This window comes from Cavia porcellus, unplaced genomic scaffold (assembly GCF_034190915.1).
Source record: "Cavia porcellus strain 051 isolate PalLab524CR breed Dunkin Hartley unplaced genomic scaffold, mCavPor4.1 scaffold_33, whole genome shotgun sequence".
Classification (NCBI taxonomy): Eukaryota; Metazoa; Chordata; class Mammalia; order Rodentia; family Caviidae; genus Cavia; species Cavia porcellus.
In genome coordinates, this window is record NW_026947516.1 from 23,602,744 (window position 1) to 23,625,030 (window position 22,287).

Consider the following 22,287-nt stretch of genomic DNA (forward strand, 5'->3'; position numbering starts at 1 on the left):
CTTTTCCTAGAGGAACCAAAGTATAGCAGTCCTTTATGTACCCAGGTCCACAGAGAACAAAATATGGTGACATTTTCTTCTTGGGAAACTTCGCAGTGAACAACAAAAAACACTTGTACAGAGAAACTTTTCCATGTGGTTTGGTGATCTTCTATAATAGAAGTTGGTAAAACTGGGGTGATTGGGAGGCCAAGTTCTGTGAGTTAGAGGTGTGCTGAGGCATTCAGCAAGGCTGAAGGGTCAGGGTCAGGGGAAACTAGCCTCGCCTGAGGCGATGACGTTCACATACATCTCTCTTCACACTCCTCATTGTGATGCAAAAGGTTCATTCCTGTGTGTCACCTTGGAAAACCATGAAGCTGCTGCAGATTGTGCCTCTAAGCTGTTCCAATTCCCTTGCTTGGGAAATAAGAGGCCTAGAAATCTAATTTGGACTAAAGGTCTGATATAGCAGAGAAGGCCTTACCCTGAGCCAGTAAGTTGAACCAAAAAGGGGACTAAAGACAGCTGGGCTAAGGCAAGACTGGGAATTTTCACCAGGCTAAATGAAGTGACAAATCCATTGTGTGCAGGAGAGTAGCTGGCAGAGAGGTGAAAACAGCTCTGGAGCCAAAGAGCTCCGACCTGGGGCTGTGAGGAAAGGCGTGTGGAAATTCTCTGACACAATGATTCACATCCAGCCAGGGAACTCTGAGACACATACGAGCAAGGAGATGCTAAGGATACTGAAGCATTTAGGAAAGAGGAGGCAAGTACCTGCCACTCAGCCCTCTGTGATTTTGTCTTGAACGATCCATGGTATGTAGATGTTTGGCCTGATACGAATGCTCTGCTCCTCCTGTAATTAGTGGGATGTGTAGTCTTAGAGAACCTTCTGAGGCTGAGGAGGCAGGATAGCCCACTGAAGCCCAAAGAAATCTTGGTAAAGACAGTGATGGAGGTGTGCATTGCACCAGTCCAAGCTACTGAGACTGTCCATAAGGACAGATCTTGATGGTGTAGGCAATGTGTTTAATTGTGTTGATTTGGGGTGATGTGGAAGCCACTGTCTATCAATAGAAGTGATTAATATAGGCTCTGGGAAGATAATCACTTTGGCCATTCTTAGATTAGGCTAAACATGGTGGAAGCTAGAAGCTTCAATTTAGTATTGGCCAAATGGCGTAGAGCGTGAATGTTTGGAGTGCGAAGAGTGTGAAGACTCAGGGCTGGAGACGCAGCTTTTGAAGTATGTGGCCAGGTGATAATGAGTGCACACCCCCAGCAGTAGGGCTAGGAGAATCTCACTGCCAAAGAAACAAGAAGGATTCTTGAGAGAATGAGCTGTTGACAGAATGATTATGGGCAGCAGTGGTATCTAGATAGCCTCATGTTCCTTGGTAAAGATTGGTCCTGAGAGGTGAAGGGATGGTCTGTGGTTCATAAAATGTTTAGATTGGGATCCAACCTTACTTTGGCTAGCAATACTGAGGCTGGAATGGACTTTGCTCTTCCACATTATGAAGGAAAACAGAATTCTTGGAAGTTCTTGTACTGGGGACAATATTGTACACTCCAGAGGGCATGTAAATTGAAAAAATATTTTTCTTAATCCTACCTAAAATGTTGTGGTTTTTTGTCTCTCTCCTCAGCTTGGCACCACACCAAAGCCTTGAAAAACTTTTTAGTGCTGTGCAGATGTTTGGCAAATGTAGAAAGTAGTCATGCAGTAAGAAATGGCTCATTTGAAAAAATAACTAAAGTCTTTTCCCAACAGATAATGATTCCACATGAAAACCGAACCAGTGAGGCTATGTACAACAAAATGAACATTTCTGAACTGAGTGCTATGATTCCCCAGGTTAGTGAAAACTATCCAGGAAGTTTCCTCTTAACTGGTCATTTTGCAAGTGATTGTATTTCATCTATGTACACATTTTTGCCTTGTAAAAACCTACTGGAGATCTTTTTGGTTATCATCATCTTTGTCTGCTATCACATAAAACATCCCTTGTGTGGATATCAGGCTGCCTTTTCTTGTAGAGAACAGAAAATACCTCTGACCGTGCCTTACAACAGTAAAGCCCATTTTCTTATATGACAAAAATCTAGACACAGATGGTAGTTGGTATTGGTTTAGCTGTTAAATAATATTTTGAAAGATCCAAGTTCTTTTTCTCTTTGCATTCTACTGTGCTCAGTGTATTTTTTTTTTTTTTTGAGAGATGGTCTCTCTCTAATTCAGGGTGGCCTTGAATTCACTTTGTAGCTGAGGCTGGCCTCAAACTCACAGTAATCCTCCTGTCTCAGCTTCCTGAGTGCTGGGATTACAGGCCTGCACCACCATGCCTGACAGTGTATTTGATTTTTGACTTCATGTTTGATGATGACTCCTAGTTTGAAAGTGGCTACCCTAGCTCTATATGTTATAGCACCTGCCATCCAGGCAAAAAGAAGGGAGAAGGACCAGTGTTGGCCACATCTGATTCTTTTTCCTAAGGAACACAAAACAGCATTTCCAGAATAGCCCCAAATATGTTTCTTAGTTTGGGTCATGTGCTCACCCCTAACTCTGAAGTGGGGAGTGGATGGATTCTGGGCAAGTGAATAATTGTTTTTCCATTTTAGTAGTAGAGAAAGACAAGGAAGAAAGGTTGGTAAATGCCTTTTAGAGGAGTCAATCTACTACCCCAAGCAGTGATTTAGGGAAGAATGGAGGAGTCCTCTATATTCCGTTGATGTTTCTTTCTTCCCATGATTAAAAAAGGCTGTTTCAGGGAGAAGAAAGTAAGGTCCTGAGGAGTCTGTACCTGTGCATATGGGAGCAAGGAGACGGCAGTGAGAACTTAAGGAGAGAAGGGGTGTGTAGCCTGGAGAGAGGGAAGTGCAGGAGACAAGGGGAGAGTGTGGGAGGAAGGGGGCACAGACCAGAGGAGTAGGCCAGGGCCTGAGACTAGAATGGGGAACAGGAGGGTGTTCAGCAGGAAGCTCCTGGCTGCAGGAGTCCAGGGCACCGCGCAGATTACTGCAGGCAAGAGCATGTTGCCACTGAGCGCACATTACATATACACAGACTCCATTTGTCCATAGGGAGGAACGGTAATAATCAAGACATTAGCTTCTACGTAAGTAAAGGAAAAGCAATTATGTCTATAATTGCTCAGCCTACTCTGTTGGCCTTTCTTCTTACTCGCTGCCTAACGAAGTTTCTCTCTCTTTTTTTTTCCCCTCTCACTCTCTCCTCAGTTTGACTGGCTGGGCTACATCAAGAAGGTCATTGACACCAGACTGTATCCCCACCTGAAAGACATTGGTCCCTCTGAAAATGTGGTGGTCCGTGTCCCGCAGTACTTTAAAGATTTGTTTAGGATATTGGGCTCTGAGAGAAAGAAGTAAGAACTTTCATGTGCATTTTACTGTGGCTTTTGTTTTCTCTGTAAACCAGAAAGGCCTTCTTTTTGCGGTTCTTTGAAAGAAAGGTGCTTTAAAGGAAAGTTACAACAAAAGAGTCACGGGGACAATTATGGTGCCCTTTGTGAAAAATTGGTCCAAACCGTCGTCTGGTGTAATTTACTAGCTATGATGACAACAAATGCAAAACGTTTTTGCTCCTTCTTGCTGGTTTTTCTCCATACCGTTCTCTCTGAGAGCCTAAATTGTTTATTAGTTTTGGGAATGAGTTATGGAATGATGCTATTTCCTGAAATTTCTGTGTGAGCATATTGAACTTTTCCAGTTCATTCTTGGCCTTTTACTGCCTTTCTTCTTCTCATTTCATTTTTAGTTCGTCACTTTCTGGCACTAAACCAAAGTACCAATATTGAAGAGACATAAAGCCATTTTCGAGAGCTGTGGAAAAATTGCACTGATGAAACAAATTTAGGAACTGCCAGGTGTTTCTCACTGTAAAGAACCTTTTAGATTGGCTAGTTCAGTACTACCAAGAAAAGTCCTAAAATGCCCACAAGACAAATTTCCATGTTCATTAAGCCATTCAACTTTGACTACAGAAAAGTGATCACAAAAAGGTCAACACATTTACAAAAACCACCCACTACACCTAATTGCCGGGCCATGATTAAAATTCATACTTTTTCCTGTGGATTCAGACAAGGCTATGTTGCCGGGAGTTATGTTTAAAAAAGACCCCTGAAAAAGTCCCAGTAATGAAATGCAGCATGGGTCCCCACACTTGGAAGCATTTAGACCCGCTATAGAATTGCTGTTCTTTTTAAGATCCCATCTGAGGATACAAATAATCCATGTTCATCGAGGGAAATAAACAGTCAAGAGAGAAAAGAAATAATACATTTGCTTTTAAGTTTCCCATTCAGAGATAGGCAGTGATTCTTTGAAAATTTTCTAAATGAAAATTGAATTTACAGTTAAGTGCACTTGTGGGACAGAACCTTGGCTATTCCAAGAGTGCTCAATAGGGCAGTAATGCCAGGAGTGTTTCCATGACCCTTTGTTGAAAATACACATTTCCAAGGCTCTCCAGAGTCTGACAGAGTAGTTCTAGGGGAGGCCCAGGAATACGGATATTTTCAAAATTAAGTTTATTGGTGCAGTTTAGATATACATAATGACTACATCCATCATAGGAAACTTGTTCCTGTACATGATACATAGCTAACTTTCTCCTTTTTTCCTATTCCCTTACCTTTACTCCAACCCCTCTTCCTCTCCTTATTTACAAAGCTTTGTATCCATTTTATCCTTTTATGCCCTTCATTTTTTCTTTTCCCTTCCTTTTTCTCCTCCCTTGTTTCCCTTTCCTCTTGAATAATGTCTTCAGATTTCTTTATATTTATTAAACATTGTAGTCCTTATTTGTACTTTCAGTTTTTCATACCTGAGAAACAATGCAATATTTGCATGTTTCCAATTTATTTCACTTAAGAGTATGGTCTCAAGATCCATCCATTTAGCTATACACATCTTCAGTTTATCCTTCTTTATGGCTGAGTAGTACTCCATTGGGTTCAAAAATCACTGGTTTTTTTTATCCATTGAACTGTTGTTGGACATTTGGGTTGTTTTCAAGATTTAGCTATTAAAAGGTGTGCTTCTATAAGCATGGGTGCACATGTAGTGCTGTGGTATGATGCTATTAATTTTTTGGATGTCTTCCTGAAAGGATAAAAAGGAATCTGTATTTTAAGCAAGCAGTCCTGAAGTGTTGTGATTAGCTTCTTTAAGAGTAGTGGAGAAATCATTGCATTATACACTTTCTTTGTAAGCAATTGCAAGCTTTGAAATTCAAGATTAATATTCCCTATCTGAAAAGTTTAGGGATAGAAAGACTTTAGGTTTCAGATTTTGGAATATTTGCATATATCTGTATCTATCTATCTATCTATCTATCCATATCATATATATAGTATATCTTGGAAATGGGATCCAGCTCTAAACAAAAATTCATTTGTTTTATATATACTTTATGTACATTGCCTGATGATCATTTTTGTTTTTAATATTTATTTACTTATTTTGGTACTGGGAATTGAACTAAGGACCCTGCATTTCCCAGGCAGGCACTGTGCCACTGAGTTATATTTCCGGCCCACCTGATGATAACTTTATGATGTATTGTTTATATCAATTTTATGCTACATTTTGTCTGTGCCTCTTCATATGAGGTTGGGTGGAGAATTTTTCTCTCTTGGTGCCAAGTTGGCATTCAAAAATCTCTGGACTTCGGAGCATTTCAGGTTTTGGATTTTCAAATTAGGGTTGATTAACCTGTACTATAAAGTATAGCACAATTGCTTTTCTGCTTATATGCCTGTGAGCTTCTGACCCTATTTTAAATTTTGTTGATAATTCCCATTAAACTGTGAGGTATGGTGCACTATATAGTCATGTTAAGCACCTGGAGTCAGTTTCTTCCACTTGCCTCCATTGCTTTCACATGTAAAATTGGGGGTACTTTTGGAAGTTGTATTAATTTTGTTAAAAAAAAAACTAATTTGCAACCAGGATAAATTGGGTCTTGGTGATGGTTGTACTTCAGAATTCTAGGACTTGTCTGTCTCTCCCTCCTTCCCCTTCTCACTCTCTCCTCCTCTCCCTGTCTTCCCTTCTCTCACCCTTCCTTCTTTTGCCTCTTCCTCCCTTCCTCCATTCCTTCCTCTTATTTAATTTAATACTTATTAGTATATGTTTGCAGTATATAGTGTTTACATCCCTTGTGGAGAGTTGGTGCACATACATAACTCATCTTAATTCCTTTTTTCATCCCCCTTCTCTCCCCACCTCCCCCGTCCCTGCATCTCTTGATCCCCTTCCCATTTGAGAAACACCTAATGTTATCACTTGTGTCTACGTGTCCTCCCAAAGCCTCATGCAGGCACAGGTGGGGCTTTTTGAGCTGGCTGAATTGAGTGTGTGATTGATTCATGGTCCATTGATTGGTTTATCACTGCCCTAATCCTGGTAACCTGGATATAATATAAGGGACAGAAAAACTTGTCTTTTCCCTTGCTTGCTTTACTACCTTCTGATCACCATGAACTTTTTCTCCTCTGTGATGCCTGTCTGCCGTGCCACCCTGCCTTGGAGCCAGCAGATTATGGACTAGAACCTCTACAAACTGTGAGCTAAATAAACTTTTAAATTTCTTTGTTGGGCATTCTGTCTCAGCAATGAGAAATGCATCTAAGATACATATCTAACTATTTTTTATTATCTATCTTTTATTTTGCTCTTTGTTTATAATTTGTGTTTCTTATATAAGAAAAACCATGTGATACTTATGTTTGTGCATCTGATTTATTTTATTTACCCTTATAATCTCAAGACACGTCCATTTTCCTACAGTGACTCAAGTTTATCTTTTTTTATGCCAGGTAATACTCCATTGTTTGTAAATACCACAATTTCTTTATCCATTCATCTGTTGATACACATATAGGGTGCTTCCAGGATTTAGCTATTGTGAATTGCTATAAACATGAGTATGTATCACTGTAATATGATGTCTTCACTCTTTTGAGAAGTTACCTAGAAAAGGAATAGCCGAGTCAAATAAAATTTCTATTTTTAGGTTTTAGAGGAATCTCCATACTGATTTCCATGGTGGTTATTCTATTTTACACTCCCAACAATAAAGGGGTGTTGCCTTTCCCCCCCTGCAGCCTTGCCAGCATTTGTTATTTAACTTCTTAATGATCATCATTCTTTTGTGGCTAAGATGCAATCTCAGTGTTGTTTTGTGTTGTATTTCTTTAATGGCCATTGATATTGAGCATTTCTTCACATGCTTAGTGGCCCTTTTTATTTATTTTTCCCATGAAGTGTCTATTTATTTCACTTGCCCATTTTTCCCCTGGGATCCTTTGTTTTGAGGTGGGACAAAAATTTTTTTGAGTTCATTATTTATTCTATTTTATTTACTTATTATTTTAAAGATAGTAAAACCAACAAAACAAAACAGAGCAAAGCCAATCAAAACAAAGCAGCAAAATTGTTACAGAACTTCAAAGCAGGATACTAGGAAAACAACAATAGCTACTACAACACATCTTGTTATCTTCACGATAGTCGTCCATTCCATCCAGTATAGCAAAATCAAGCCAAAAATAAAACAGAATAAAACCAATCAAACAGAATATTGAATAAAGCAAAAACAACCAGAACAAAGCAAAACAGTGAGAACAATATTGGATTTCAAAGACAAGCTAGAAGGAAATCCCCCATATTTGCTATATGTACACTATCATTCTCCCAAGAGATGCCTAGACTTCTGGCCCCAGGCCTGCAAAATCAACCAAACAATACAAGCATTTAGTTGCTTTATGTGCTTTAGTTGCTATCAACTCAGCCTATCCTCTGAACCTGCTGCTTGCTTATTGGGGGGGGGAGGTGTTGATTCTCAGCCTGCACACCAGTATGCTCATGGGAGGCACTATCTGCATTTTTTCTTCCAAGAACCTGTGTGGCTCAGGCAGCTTACTGGAAAGGCTGGCTAACTGGCTTCTTGTTGGGTCCTCCCAGTCCCAGCATGGCCGATTCTCAGGAGCTGCTGACTTTTCTCTTCCTGAAACCCATGCAGCTTGCACAACTTACCAGAAAGTCTAGTTAGTTGGCTTCTTGGGGGATCCTCCCAGTTGCAGAATGGTCATTATATATTCTAGATATTAATTCTCTCTGAGGAATAGCTGGAAATTTTTTCCCCATTATGTACACTGTCTTTCACTATATTGATTTTTTTTCCTATGCAGAAACTTTAATTTGATATGATTCAGTTTGTTGATTCTTGATACTTATCCTGTATAGCCAGAGTCCTGTCCAGGAGCTAGATAATGAAAAAAAGCAAAATTAAAAAAAAGATAATCAGAGGGGCATGAGAAAAGAGAAAGGTGAGATGTGGGTCTTGTTGAGCAATAAAAAGAAATTAATAACCAGAGAACAGTCACAGGAAAGAATAATTAAGGCAAAGAAGAAAAAAAGAAAGACAACAAAGTACAGGAAGTGAAAGATAAGGAAGTTGAAAGGGGAAAAAAGGAGAGAAAAATGTCAAAAAGGGAGAAAACAATTTCAAACTTTTCAAAAACTAATGAAAGAAAGAGAAAATAATAACAAATAGAAAAATGAAAGAAAAGGATTGAGTCAAAGAAAAAATTTGCAGTCCTGGGATCCAACCAGTCACGTTTTTTCAACCTATCTTTAGGGTCTATGGGTTTTTCAACTGCCCTATTTGCACCAGAGGCCCTTCTGCCCATTCAACCAAGACTGTGGTTAATAATCCAAGCAAAGGCATGTCCTTGGAACAGTTGGCAGATGGGAAATGTGATCAGCCTTCTGGTCTCTGCTGGGTGTAGGCAACAGGATAAGGATTGAAGTGGATTCTTGGATTTATTGTGGACAATTGTGGTATCTGCTCTCTATGGAAGGTAGAACCAATGACCTTCCAAACCTTGGGTTCCATTTCTCAGAGGGTTTTATTTCTGGCCTACTCTCTGTCTACACTGGTCTCTTGTAGTTGGATTTTACTTAATCATTTTGGGAGGATAACACTAGAGTCGTGAAGTTGTACTTTCTCTTTGAGTCTGCCGTCTTTCTGGGCTTAACTTCACTCCCCAGGTGTTTTCCTCATCCAGGATTAAGTTAATTGGTTAGTCTGTGCTTCGGTTACTCCTTGCCAAGCAGTAGCAAAGTGTATAACCAGTTTGGAATTGGTGGATGGTTGTGCCCTTCAATGTGTCTGGGAACACCACATATCTAGTACAGACATGTTTCAGGACTCTTTATAAAACAGGGAGCAAGAAAATGTATGAAAGGAGGGATATTTAGTTCCTGTCAGGAGGATAACATTGGAAGATGTAAATATAGTGAATAACAGTAGAAGAAAATATAGACAGAAAATAACTAGACATTGTGTACATATAAAACTTCTTTTAAAATCAGGACATGATTCAATTTTCATTTTACACCAAATTCAAATATTTCATACAGTTTATCCCTGAACAAGTAATTCATCAAAAAAGTTGAATTCTGTGTATTCTTGTGAGATTTAAAGGTGCTATATTTGTCTTGTGAGGATCAGCAACACCTTCCTTGTATATCACAGTGAGATTTTATGTTGCTGATCACATTTACTTTTTTTTTTTTTTTTTTTTTTGGTTCTGGGAATAGAACCTGCTGATCGTGTTTGATCCTCTCTCATGTAACCCTACAAGGCTAGTTGAGAGAAGTTCCCTTTGGGTCCCCAAAGTTACTATACAAGCCATGATAAGCTAGTTGTTGTAACAAGTAGCTCTAAAACTCTTATTGGCTTGTGCAATAAAATTGTACCCTCTGCTCATGGAAAAGTCCAATGTGAGTGTCCCTGTAGATCAAGTTTCTTCTAAGTAGTGACTTAGGAGCTCGATATCCTCCAGTCTTTCAGCTCTCTCCTCTTCTGGTGTTTTGGCAGCCTCTCTACTCAGCTGCTAGATAGCAAAAGGGAGAAAGTAGAAATTTCATAGGTATTTGTAGGAAGGCCTAACAGTAGGATGTGTCATTTAAGCCATATTCCATAAGCCATTACTGAGTCATGTGACTCATCTAACTGGGAGGGAAGCCAGAAAATAGTTGTGTGGCTGGAGGAAAAAGATTTGGAATTTTCCAAAGCATACTTCTATCAGAGAACTCATCTCATTTTCTTGAAATGATCACTTCTCTTTAGTGCCACTTTCTCTTCCCCTGCCATGACATAGTGGGCGCCTCATGATAAGTATTCTTGTAATTCCTTTTGGAGCTTTGAGACATAGCATGGTACTTCCCACGGAGTGGAAACTTCTTTCAAATCTCTAGAGGCCAACCAGATGTCGGGTGCCTCATCACCACCACCAGGGAGATGACATATGAGCACAATCTCAAAAGATAAGGAACTCCAGGAGAGTGGATAAAGATGATATTGAGCTTCTAGGATGTTTGGACTAGCATGAAATCAGATTTCAACTTCCAGTCACGCGGCTAGGAAGCCATGGGGCTGCTTCAGGTTTAGGATATGTACAAAATAGGCTTTACCTCATTATTCCCAGTGTCCTCGCCTCTCTGCTCCAGAGGCTCCACTGAAGAAACAGCCATCCATGCCTTCTCACTGACAGGTGTCTCTGCTGTGTCTCTTTCTAAGAATCTGTCTATGAAATTTTTTTTTATCGGTACCGGGGATCGAACTCACAACCACACACTTGCAAGGCAGGTGCTTATGGCGCTGAGCTAAATCCCCAGCCCCTGTCTATGAAAATTAAGTAGAGGTCATAATGATGCTAGCTACTATTATTATTTACTGTTACTGGCGGCACTTGCTCTTTAGTCAGTGATATATTCCACAAACCAGAGCAATGAGCTTTGCTAGAGGGGTGATTCCAGACACTGCCCTTGCAGTTCAAATAAGTAGCTGGCCAGGGAAGGACCATTGGAGACATGAACTGGAAGCCACCATGGAGATAAGCAGGTAGTTATTGGGGTGAAAAGAGGGCGAGGAGACAGGGGTGTGATGGATTTCTCAAAGTTTCTTGCATCTCTTCCTACCTCTCTGTTCAGTTATCTCTCATCAATAGTTTGAAGTTTTACATCATGGAAATTAGCAAATGCTGTAAATCATTTTTATTTTGGCAAGGCAGTTGGTGAACATTTATTAGTATATCACCTGCTGAGAAGGCCACTATGGACTTCCCTCTTTCTGTCCTCCTCATCACATCTCTCCATTTCTGATTCTTCCCAGCCAATACTACCTACCTCCACATTCTTCCTATCCAATACTTTTCTTGCTGGGAGTGAGATATAAAGACCTTTGGGAGTCTTGCCAAGCCCTTGTGAGCTTGCTTGTCTTCAGCATTATTTTCATATAAATCAAGCACACTGTACATTAAGTAAGCTAACTCTGGCTGGCCAAGTGACCCCAGTATCTTATCTGGAAAATATGCTATTTTTTGGACCTCAGAGTCTGCTCCTCAGAAGGGCAGTATGGGCATGACCTGAGAGCTTGTCAGAAATGCAGAATGTCAGGCTTTGACACTGACCTACTGAATCAGAATCTGCAATTTAATACTATCCCCCAGATGACTTATATACACATTGAAGTTTCAGATGCATCCATCTAGGGATTAGGAAGTTCTGGTTGAGCAGAATGTGCAGCAAGATGAGAAGATGGAGTTTTCCTATACTAGTACCTGATGTGTATTAGAATCCCCCTGGGGGCTTGCTGAAACAGAGCACTTGTCCTGGTTCCCACAGTTTCTGATTTACTAGGGCTTATGGGGGGAGCACAGGAATTTTCTATTAAGTATTCAGGAGCCACTGAGTCTGCTGGCTCTACACACTTTGAGAACTACTGTCTTAGGCATATGCATAAGTGACCTATGAGATTTAGGAAGATCTCTTTGGCTTTTGCAATCTTTGAGGACTCTTAGTTCACCTCAGGTTGTGTGATGGGGAGGAGCACATGTAAGCTTGAGTGCGAAAGACATTAATGTTGGTCTTGGATTGGGCATTTCTTTAGCCTTTTACTTATGTTTTCTTCATCTGAAAATAGGAATAATGATAACAACGACTCCAAAGTTCTGTCATAAGCATCAAAGAAAGTATTTCTCGTCTCTTAATGTAATATAAATGTAAGCTGTTGTTAATTGAGAACATGAGATAGCAAAAACTTCTTAAAAAAACCAAATCTGAGTCAGAGGCTTTTGGGGAGGGATTTTAGGTTGCTTTCTTAGTGGTGGTTTCTCTTTGGGGATGCTTTGTTTTCCTCTACTTTATTTATTGCCATTTGGGGAAATTACCATACTGCTGAAAATGCTTTTTGAGAAAAAAAGACATTGTGTATTATTTTCAAGGACTATTTCTGAGTTTGATTTTTTTGATGTATCTGAGCATTAGGTGGCAGTGCTTCAGTCATTATGATCATATCTGTTCCAGAGGTAGTAGTATTAGCACTCCTGAGCTGTGCTCCATAGCATCCTGTCAGCATATTTATAACACACCACAGCAAGTCACCAACACCATTGTCTTGCTGTATGAGCTTCTCAGAATTCCATCTTCCTGCTCTCAGAGGTCTCATTGTTCGGCCATCATCCTAGTAATGCATTGGCCAGGAAGTCCAGACTATTCTTATTTGTGTTCACAGATTTCTGCAAAGAACATTTTTTTTCAATCTTTTGGGGTCTCAGTGTCTGGCCAGGAAAATTTAGGTTTTCATTCACTGCTAAATGGTGTAGGGAACAATACACAGGCTTTAGAGTTGGACACGTCTGTCTCTGGTCTGGCTTCCAAGAGGTATTACAGTGGTTCTGCAACTTGGCTGCACAATGGACTTGGTAGGAAGATTTAAAAACAATATGTATGCTGGTTCCTGCACTACAGATTGTCGTTTAATTGGCCTGGTGTAGCCTAACCTTTAAAAAAGTCCCAAGGCAATTCTACTAATTTGAGACACACATTCTGTAATGAGGAGTTTATTTAGTGGTCCTAAGCCTCAAATTTCTTAATACATAAAATGTAAAATGTGTATGATAAATGCCTCTTCTAGTTGTGATGTAAGGATTATAGATAGTGTGAGAAGCCTATGTGGAGAGATGCTGCAGGCTGGAAAGTCCCCTCCTTCTGAAGACCAGTTCTACCTCTGCCACACTGCCTCTTCCATCACCAAGATTTGTGCTCTACTCTACAACTTCCTCACTTGATCTGGCTCATCACCACCCCTTTTGAATTCATGGAAGGACAGCTGCTAGCACTGACCTTTTACTCTATGCCTACAGAAACAGGATAGCTCATAATGCAGCAAGCAGTATTTTAAAGACAAAGGAACCACAGATCTTACATAGGGCCAAGATCCTACTTTACTGACATCCTAGACTCTAGGCCAATGATGGAAAACCTTTCAGGGCTTTCAGTGTTATAAACAGGCCACTATGGCATGTGTGCCATAGGTTCGTCACCACTGCTCTAGACTATGATTGCTGCCTGTATCTCTCCAGCATGATTGGTCTTTCTACCTACTTTCTTGAGCAATGAATGTGCTCATTATTGCCTCCAGTACATAGCCTATCCCTCTGTTGTTAGCCTGTTCATACTCTGCTACATACGCCAAAGCCTTCCAGCCTTTAGGAAAGGCTCAGATCCTGTCCCTTTCATGAAGCCTAACTTTGTCTTTCAAGGTGAGGTCTGCCGTTCTTCTAGCAAAGTGTCTGACATGCACTTTTACCCAGAAGTACTACGGTCTCCCAAATAATTATTTATGCACTTACCTCATCTCTCCTGTTCAGCTGTAACTCTAGGAGATCAGGGAATACATCTTTATCATCTCTCCATCTCCCCAGCACCTAGAACTGTTAGTGCATATATGGGTGCTCAGAATGTGTTAAGTGAGTCAATGAAAGAAAGATTATATCTTAGCTACTTTCTCATAGCTGGGACAAAATACTTGACACCAACAACTTAAAGGAGAGATTTATTTTGGCTTGCATTTTTAGGAGTTCAGTACATGGTTGTCAGGCTTAAGTACAGAAAGGACATTGAAAACGTGCCACAGAGGAAAGCCACTCATGTTCCAAAGGCCAGGAAGCAGAGAAGGGAGAAGCAGGGGACAGTGACCTGCCTCTTGTGGTCAGGCTCTGCCTCTTGATATCACATTCAACTATAGCAACCCCAAAATCCAATCACTTTCCAAAAGCTTTGTCTCTGAGTACACCAGAGTTTTATGTGGATCATTCCTGATCTAAGCCATAACTGAAGAAAAATTTAGTACTTTTAGATCCTTCTTTTTCAATTGAAAAAATATTGAGGCTTTACAAAAATGCTACATAATTGGCAATGACTTGATCACTTGATCCTGATGGCACCCATAGCAGGAGCTCTCTCTCAGTTTAGTTTCCATTGAATTGATCGAAAATAATTTTGAGTTGCTTTGTATACACATGTAGATTTATCAGTTTTATTATCTAATTTAATCTTCCCGACATAGACAAGTGGCTTAAAAATTACTACAGGGCAACAGAAGTCAAAGCTATTATTAATAATGTAAGCAGAAGCAAGAATAATGTAAGCAGAACAAGAAAATGTTAGAAAAGACCCTTATCCTATGCTAGTATGTCATCTTAGTTATCTAGACTACAGGATGGAAAATGCTAACCTGACATGGTTACATCAGAAGTTTTTAAATAGTTAAGACTATATAAAATGTGAATCTATATCCACTGTTGTATTAACCTAATCCTAAATGGATAATACATCTTGAAGAATGACAATAATGTCTGAAAGATTACTGACTTTTGAAAAATAATTTGATTTTATCTTTTAAAAGGTTTATTTCTGTATTTGTCTAAATATCCCTAATATAGTAGTTACTTTGTTATATAAATTAAAGCAAACATCTATTTACTGGAATGTATGCTGCAAAATTTGTTTCTGATAAGAGTGCAGGTCCCCCAGTTAGAGCTCCATGCAAATAAGAGTGTGGGTGGTTTTGATGAGCTGGTTAGCATCATTATGCTGTACTGCTGTCAAGTTTCAGATGGACCCAAGAGCCATTTCAGGACGTTGTGTTATTATTCACCATGGTAATGGCGCAGCTGAGAGGGGATGGGTCATTAAAAATCCATCATCACTATTAAGTTAGAAATTAACTCAGATCAGACATCTTTCTGAGGTCAGGGCATCTTTTGCTTGTAGAAAAAGGCAACACCTAAAATGCAACAGAGTTTTAAAAATGTGTTTTATGTGCATTACAGAAATATATGAGATTATTCATATATTTAGAAATGAACAACAACAAAAAGCTTAGGAAATTACTCCTTGAGAAGCATTTTTTAAATATATTTTAACCTCACGATAACCTTGTGAGGCAGGGAACATCATAATTGTACCATAAAGAAAGATAAATCAGAGAGCTTAAGTGACTTGCCTGAGATTACAGGGTATAAAACCAGGGTGCAAATTTAGATGATTGATATTAGTCAATATTTTGTTGTTAGTTTCTGAAGGCAAAGAATAGGTGTGAATTGTATCAAGCCACCTGTAATTCAGAGGTATTCACAATTTCCTGACATGAAAAGCTGGGTAACAGTGGATTCTCTGCCCTGAGAGGAAAAGCAAAATGTACACTCGTAGGCCTGGGGCTGGAATCTTTATTTCATCTAGCTGTAGTAGGTGGTGAGAGGCAAACCAATTTTGGTTGTGCTCATTGACATTGTATCATCTCATGTCATTTCTCAAGAGAAAATGCTGCATTTTGCTATGAACCAGAGGTGTCTCCGTGGAACACTGCCAATCATTTTTCTGAAGGTGCTCTGCAGAGCATCAGATATTGACCCAAAATACAATAAATGTGAACTTTTCTTTCTTAACAGGACCATTGCCAACTATTTGGTGTGGAGAATGGTTTATTCCAGAATTCCAAACCTTAGCAGGCGCTTTCAATATAGGTGGCTGGAATTCTCACGGGTGAGTTTAAGAAAATTGTAGTGTTACCTCACTAGATAACTTTACATGCCGAAACAGTCTGTGCATTATATAAAAATCATCTTTGGGGGTGAAACAGGGAATTTGTAGCTCAAACTCTACTTTTTAAAATTCTTTTCATTCAGATGTAACTTACCTACCCAAAAAGTACATTCAAACTTTACCTTGACAGTTTTGAATACAGTATATTTACAATGACAAAACCATTGTATTGTTTCCAAACTCTTCTCCACTTATCCATTGACTTCTCATTTTCCCAGTAGTTTAAACTGGGAAACTTTAATTATAGTTTTAAAATTCATTAGTGGTATGTTTGTAACTACATTTTAAAGGATTTATATTTCTATTTAGTTTTTAATTTTCACTGACAAATTGTAATAGGGATACGTACATATACTTTGGGGGTAATATGTGGTGATATTTTGAGCTATGTATACATTATGGAAAGATTTGATCAAGATAACACATTTATCTTTTTACTAAGGTATATTTTTGTGTTGAGAACATTAAAATATATTTTAGAAAATTTGAAATATACAATTATTATTACTATGTATATTATGACGATGCACAGAAAGACACATTCAGTATGTTCTCACTTACATGTGGGATCTAAAATAGCTTTCAAATAGAGACAGGCAAGTCCTATATGATCTCATTTATACATGAGATCTAAAAATTTATCTCTTAGAAACAGCTCAATGGTGATGACCGAAGGCTGAGGAAGGGAAGGGGACAGGGGGACAGGGGATATATTGATCAAGGAGGACAAGGTTTGAGTTAGACTGAAGGGATAAGTTTTTTTAATCTATTGCATCGAGCTACTTTTTATTTTCAGTGTCCTGAATATTCAAAATGCACAAGAAGTATATATTAGATTGCAAATTTCATTTTTAATTTGGGGCTATAATTTTGTTTTTATGCCTTGTTTTTGAGACAGGGTCTTGCCTTGTAATGCAGGCTGGTCTAGAACTCACTGTGTAGCCCAGGCTGACCTTGAACTCACAGCAATCCTCCTGCCTCAGGCTCTTGAGTGCTGGGATTACAGGCATGTGCCACCATACCTGACATAATTTTGTTTTTAAATAATTTAAATCTTCAACCTTGAGTCTATACTAAGTTTCCTGGGCCCATGAGACCTACCCCAGTTGCATCTCCTGAGAGACCTCACTTAAGTGCCAACAATTGATTTCTTTTTCCCCACTCACCCGGCTCTTGAGTCTTTGCTCCTTGGCTGTTCTTGCTGCCTCCTGACTGACACAGATGTTATTCTTATCCATGTTTCTGAGGCTTGCATTTTAACAATTCTGCTACTACTTGAGGACTTACTAAATTTTGTGACTTTGAAAAGTATTTCATTTTTCTATCTAGTTAAAGTTTTGAATAGCAAATGTCATAAGCTTTGATTTCTTTTAATAGTAATTTTAGTTATTAAAACAACTGCTTAGGTAAAGAAATTCTTAGTGGGCCATTGCAGTTAAAAAGTAGTGCAATTGTTTGGCTATATCTTGACCCTTTAACGTCACTAGGATAGAAAGTCACTTTATTTATATTTGGACTTCTCATATAAGAGAAATTATGTGATATTTATATTGAAAAATATAAAAGCAAAATAAAAGATAGATAATAGGAAATAGAGAGATGTATTTGTATGCAAACAGGAATGGGACCAAGGGATGGAGGTGGGAGAGAAGGGAGGACAACTGGATGAAAAGAGAATTGAGGTATGTCAGATACCTGTGCCAACTGCCCACAAGGAATGTAATCATTACATTTTGCAAACGTGCACTAATAAAAACTGAAAATAAACAGTCACTTTATAGAGGATACCATAAAATAACTACATATATTTAGGTCATATCAAATTGTTAAGACACAAAACCAGTAGACTTTTTTGGTGTGAGTATATTTTTATCTTTTATGGATTACATAAAAGACAGTACCCAGCTGCTCTGCACCCCCACTGTGAAGAGACTGAGAGAGGGAGAGAGGAAGGTGTAAGAAGTAGTGTGTAAGAATTTGAGGTTAGATATGAGGGAAGGTTTTTTGAGTGTGAAGTGCTAAATATAATCTTAAGTTGCCAAAGAAGGTTGTAGGATCTCTTTCTCTAGAGGTTTTAAAAATAGATTCATCCATCACCTTTGTCAGGGGTCATGTTATCAGAAAGTAGAGGAAGAAAGGTGAGTTTAAGCATTAATCACTTTTGCCCTCCTCCAACTACCTGGGGCTTATATTGTGCAAGGGACATTTGTACTCACCATCCTCAGAGCTTCCCCTTTTCCCCCGCCTGCCTGCTACATCCTCAGCCTCCAGGGACAATTTAAATGACATTTTCCCTCTGTTTTCATCCCTACGAGTAAACTTTTGAACCCTCCAAATCTTGCTCTGGAAGTTCCTTACTTGTTTGTAAATGTTTTCCTATAATGGTATAATCAGGACAGATGGGAAAAGCGTTTCCATCTGTATTTTCTTGTTTATCAGTGCGTCCTCTGCTGTGACACAGTGTAAATATGCTCCCTAGATTGGTTGTTGGTGGCCACACTCTCCTGATCTGCCTCATTGAGTATACCACACAGAGCAAAGAAATGCTAGATGGCAGGAATTTTAATCACTATTGATCCTTGAACTTTCTTGTTGGAACTTCAGTTCTTAATGGACACTAAATACGATTTGGACATGAGCATGATCCCCTCCTATATCTTCTGATCACAGAAAAGGGATTCCATTTTCCAGATCCTTAAACTAGTGGAAAAATTCAGAAGGAAAGGTGAAATACGTTATTTTCCCTCTGTCGAAACATTTTCATTTAGTTTTAGATATACCTAGGGAGAGGCAGAATTTTTTTCCTTATCTGATTTCACCTTTACCCTGTTGTCTAACACATGCATATGAGTTGGGTTGTGCAAGGTTTGTAGACTCTTTTATTTAGGTGAATTGAAGGTTTTGTTGATCATACGTTTTATCGAAATGAAGCTCAACCAGATTGATTATCTCCCACAGGTAATTCAGGGGACCACAACTTTGCTGCCTCAGTGGGACAAATGTGTCAACTTTATTGAAAGTGCACTCCCTTACGTTGCTGGGAAAATGTTCGTGGATGTACACTTCCAGGAAGATAAGAAGGAGATGGTAAGTGGTGCCCCCAGGTGGTAAGACAAACAAAAACAAAACAAATAACGGCAATAACAAAGCATGGCAATCTAGCCAGCTCTGACAAGCAAGTAATAAGCAGGCCACCCTCAGTCTTCTGGGTGGTAGAGACCTTTAGATTTTCTCTTCCAGTTCTTTCCACTTCTCAGAGAAACGGGAAGAAAGGTCATCAAATGAGTGAGATGGGTGAGGAGATAATGAAGGTTAGAGAAGAGAGGAAAAGGTGTGATATAGTTGTCCAGAGGAGAGAAGGAATAATTCATCTGAGGAAATACAATATGGCTTCTTGAAGGCAGGACAGGTCTAGGTCCAGGTGAAGTTCAAGGTCAGGAGTTAAGGACACTTGTCACTATGGCAACATGTCCTTTTCCATGTGTTTCAGTTGCATTGGAAGGGAGGGTGATATTTTTTTTTTCTTCCAGCCTCATTGAGGTGCATTTGACAAATAAAAATTATATATATTCAAGATATGCAATGTGGTGATTTGATGTGTATTGTAAGATGATTATCACAATCAAACCGACACATCTATCACCACACCATTATGAGTTTGTATGTAGTAAGAACTCAGCCTATTCTTTAAAAATTTCAGGTATGTGATATACTATTAGTATCTAGTCACCATGTGGTACATTAGATGTCTGTAATTTCATCTTACAACTGAAAAGTTATACCTTTTAACCAACATTTCCTTATTTCTCCACTCTCACCTCTGAGATTCTATGACTTCAACATTTTAAAAGGGATTAAATATGTAAGTGAGAGTATACTGAGTTTATTTTTGTGTGTCTGGATTGTATCATTTAGTACAGTGCTCTCCAGGTTTATCTACATTGTTGTAAAACACAATATTTCCTTCTACTTTATGGCTCAATAATATTCCATTTGGTGTATGTGTACATTTTCATGTACTGATGTAAATTTAGGTTAATATTCTTGGCTATTACTAATACCGCTGCAATACCACGTCCAGATGTCTCTTCAAGATACTGATTTCATTTCCTTTGGATCTGTGCCCAGGAGTGGGATGGCTATATTTTGTTTTTCATCATGACTATAGCAGTTTATATTCCCACCAACAGTATACAAGCATATTCGTTTTCCCATATCCTAGCCAACACCTGAATCCCCTATCTTTTAAAAGATTTATTAGTACTACTCGGGGTTGAACCCAGGGCCTTCCCAATGAACTATATCTCCCCTCCCCATTTGAGATAGGGTTCTGCTAAGTCGCTAAACTGCTCAGGCAGGGTACAAGTTTACGATCTCCCTGTCTCAGCCTCCCAGTAGGCATGAACCACCACAATAGCTCTGTTTCTTGACTTTTTAACAATAGCTATCCTAACAGGTGTGAGGTGATATCTCACTGTGGTTTTGATTTGTGCCTCTCTGAGATTTACTGAAGTTGAGATGTTTTTACACCTGGTGGATTTGTATGTCTTTGAAAAAAATGTATATTCAGGTCTTTTGTCTACTTTTTAATTGTTAGTTTTTGCTATCAAAAATATGTATTTTGAATTATAAATGTGGATTTAGACAGGTTTTTATGTGTATCTTCTCTTTATGAGTTGTATTTTCCAAATATCATGAAACCAAATATCAAGTATAATTACTTCATAAAAATCTATGTAATCAATCAGATACAAATATATAAGCATCTTGACTGCAGGTGGTCAATAAACACTGAATTCAAAGACATAGTATATTAATCTGTGATCATTCAAATGATTGATATTATGTTATGATACATAATACAAATTGATTGGTTTATAATACTATAAATATAAATATATTTTCCTGGATTGTTTTTACTGTCTGGGGAATTTCTGTTAAGTTCGAGACTTTATATTTGAAACACAAAGTTGTTTTGCAGTGAATTTCACAGAGGAATTAGTACTTTATTTCAAAACACTAAATACACTTCTCCTGTATTTTATTTTGCACCATGACTGGAGTAAATAAGTGGGAAAATTATCAGGAAATCAATCAGCACCCTTATAAGCTCTGGAAAAGACATAAAATGAGTAATAGGGAGAAAGACAGAGAAGCTTTTATTGAGAATAGAAAAGTTTTAACCAATATGAAAAGTATGTGGATTAAATTTGCTTTTCTCAGTTTTGGTGCAAAAGGCCTGTATTCATTTGTCAGCTTGTGATATTCTGAAATAAAGTTGATTTTGGCAATTTCCCATCTTATTTTGACTTACACAGGGGTCATACATTGTTTATGTAGATATTCATCTCTTACATAAAATTATTTGCCTCCCTTAAGCCAAAACCATTTGCCTCAGGGAATAGTTAAGTTGGAAACTTATAAGAGAAAAATCTAGCTTTTTATAGCCTTGTTACAAGGCACCCATCCAAGAACCACCTGGAGCCACTGATTTACTTGCAAAACATTCTGTATTATTAGCTACAGTTCAAAGAAAAAGAAAAACAGATCCCCAATGGGATAAATTTCAGAGACTCTAACTCAGATGAAATGCTGCCATTGTTTATTTATCAAAGGAGTTTATTAGGCAAATAAATAATATAATCAGGTTAAACTTCATTAACTTCTCAGACTTTAATGGTTACACAAATTACATAAGGATTTTCTTGTAACAAAGCAGAAATTCATTGGTCTTTTTGACTTGAGTTCAGGTAGGGCTGGAGAATTTCTCTAACAAGCTCCTGGGGGTGCTGCTGCTGCTTCTGTTCTAGGGGCCACATTTGAGTAGCAAGCCTTTCACCTCATTCATTTGTTTGCAGAATTACCACCAAAACCAGAAACCCTGGTGATGGAGGGAAAAGGCCAGGTGACAGACAGCAACGCTTCATTAACCAAAACCTGTTGTGTTAGTGCAAGTAACAGCTTCAATTTTTAGATCATTCAAAGTTTCTGTGATTCAGATTGGTTTAAATGGACTGTACCAAAACTGTGAAAGGACCGACCCGCTACACTTATGTCCTACCCCCATCATCCCTACAAATAGTTAGCTTTCCTTTGAAATCTGGTACTTAGGTTTTGCTAGGGGACCTCACTCCTTACTATCACTGTTTTCAGAGCCTCTTGATGGCAGGGGTGGCTCACTGCCTCTGATTGGCACCCTCTGTTATCCGTGGTGAGTGCAAGACAGTAATTTGCTTCAAGGTTTCCTTTGCAGAGAGCGAGCATCTTCTTTCCCACACCATTGCACTGTCATACACATCTGGCTGTCCATGTGTAAGC

The 22,287-nt window shown here is 38.7% G+C and overlaps 1 protein-coding gene across 1 annotated transcript in view; it reads left to right on the forward strand.

The window, feature by feature from the left end:
* Positions 1-22,287, forward strand: part of Phex (phosphate regulating endopeptidase X-linked) — a 190,116-nt gene that overhangs the window by 47,873 nt on the left and 119,956 nt on the right. The window contains exons 8-11 of the mRNA XM_003466402.4: positions 1,757-1,840; positions 3,226-3,371; positions 15,816-15,909; positions 18,928-19,056. Coding sequence (XP_003466450.1) covers positions 1,757-1,840; positions 3,226-3,371; positions 15,816-15,909; positions 18,928-19,056 — 453 coding nt within the window. The remainder of the gene's footprint in view (positions 1-1,756; positions 1,841-3,225; positions 3,372-15,815; positions 15,910-18,927; positions 19,057-22,287) is intronic.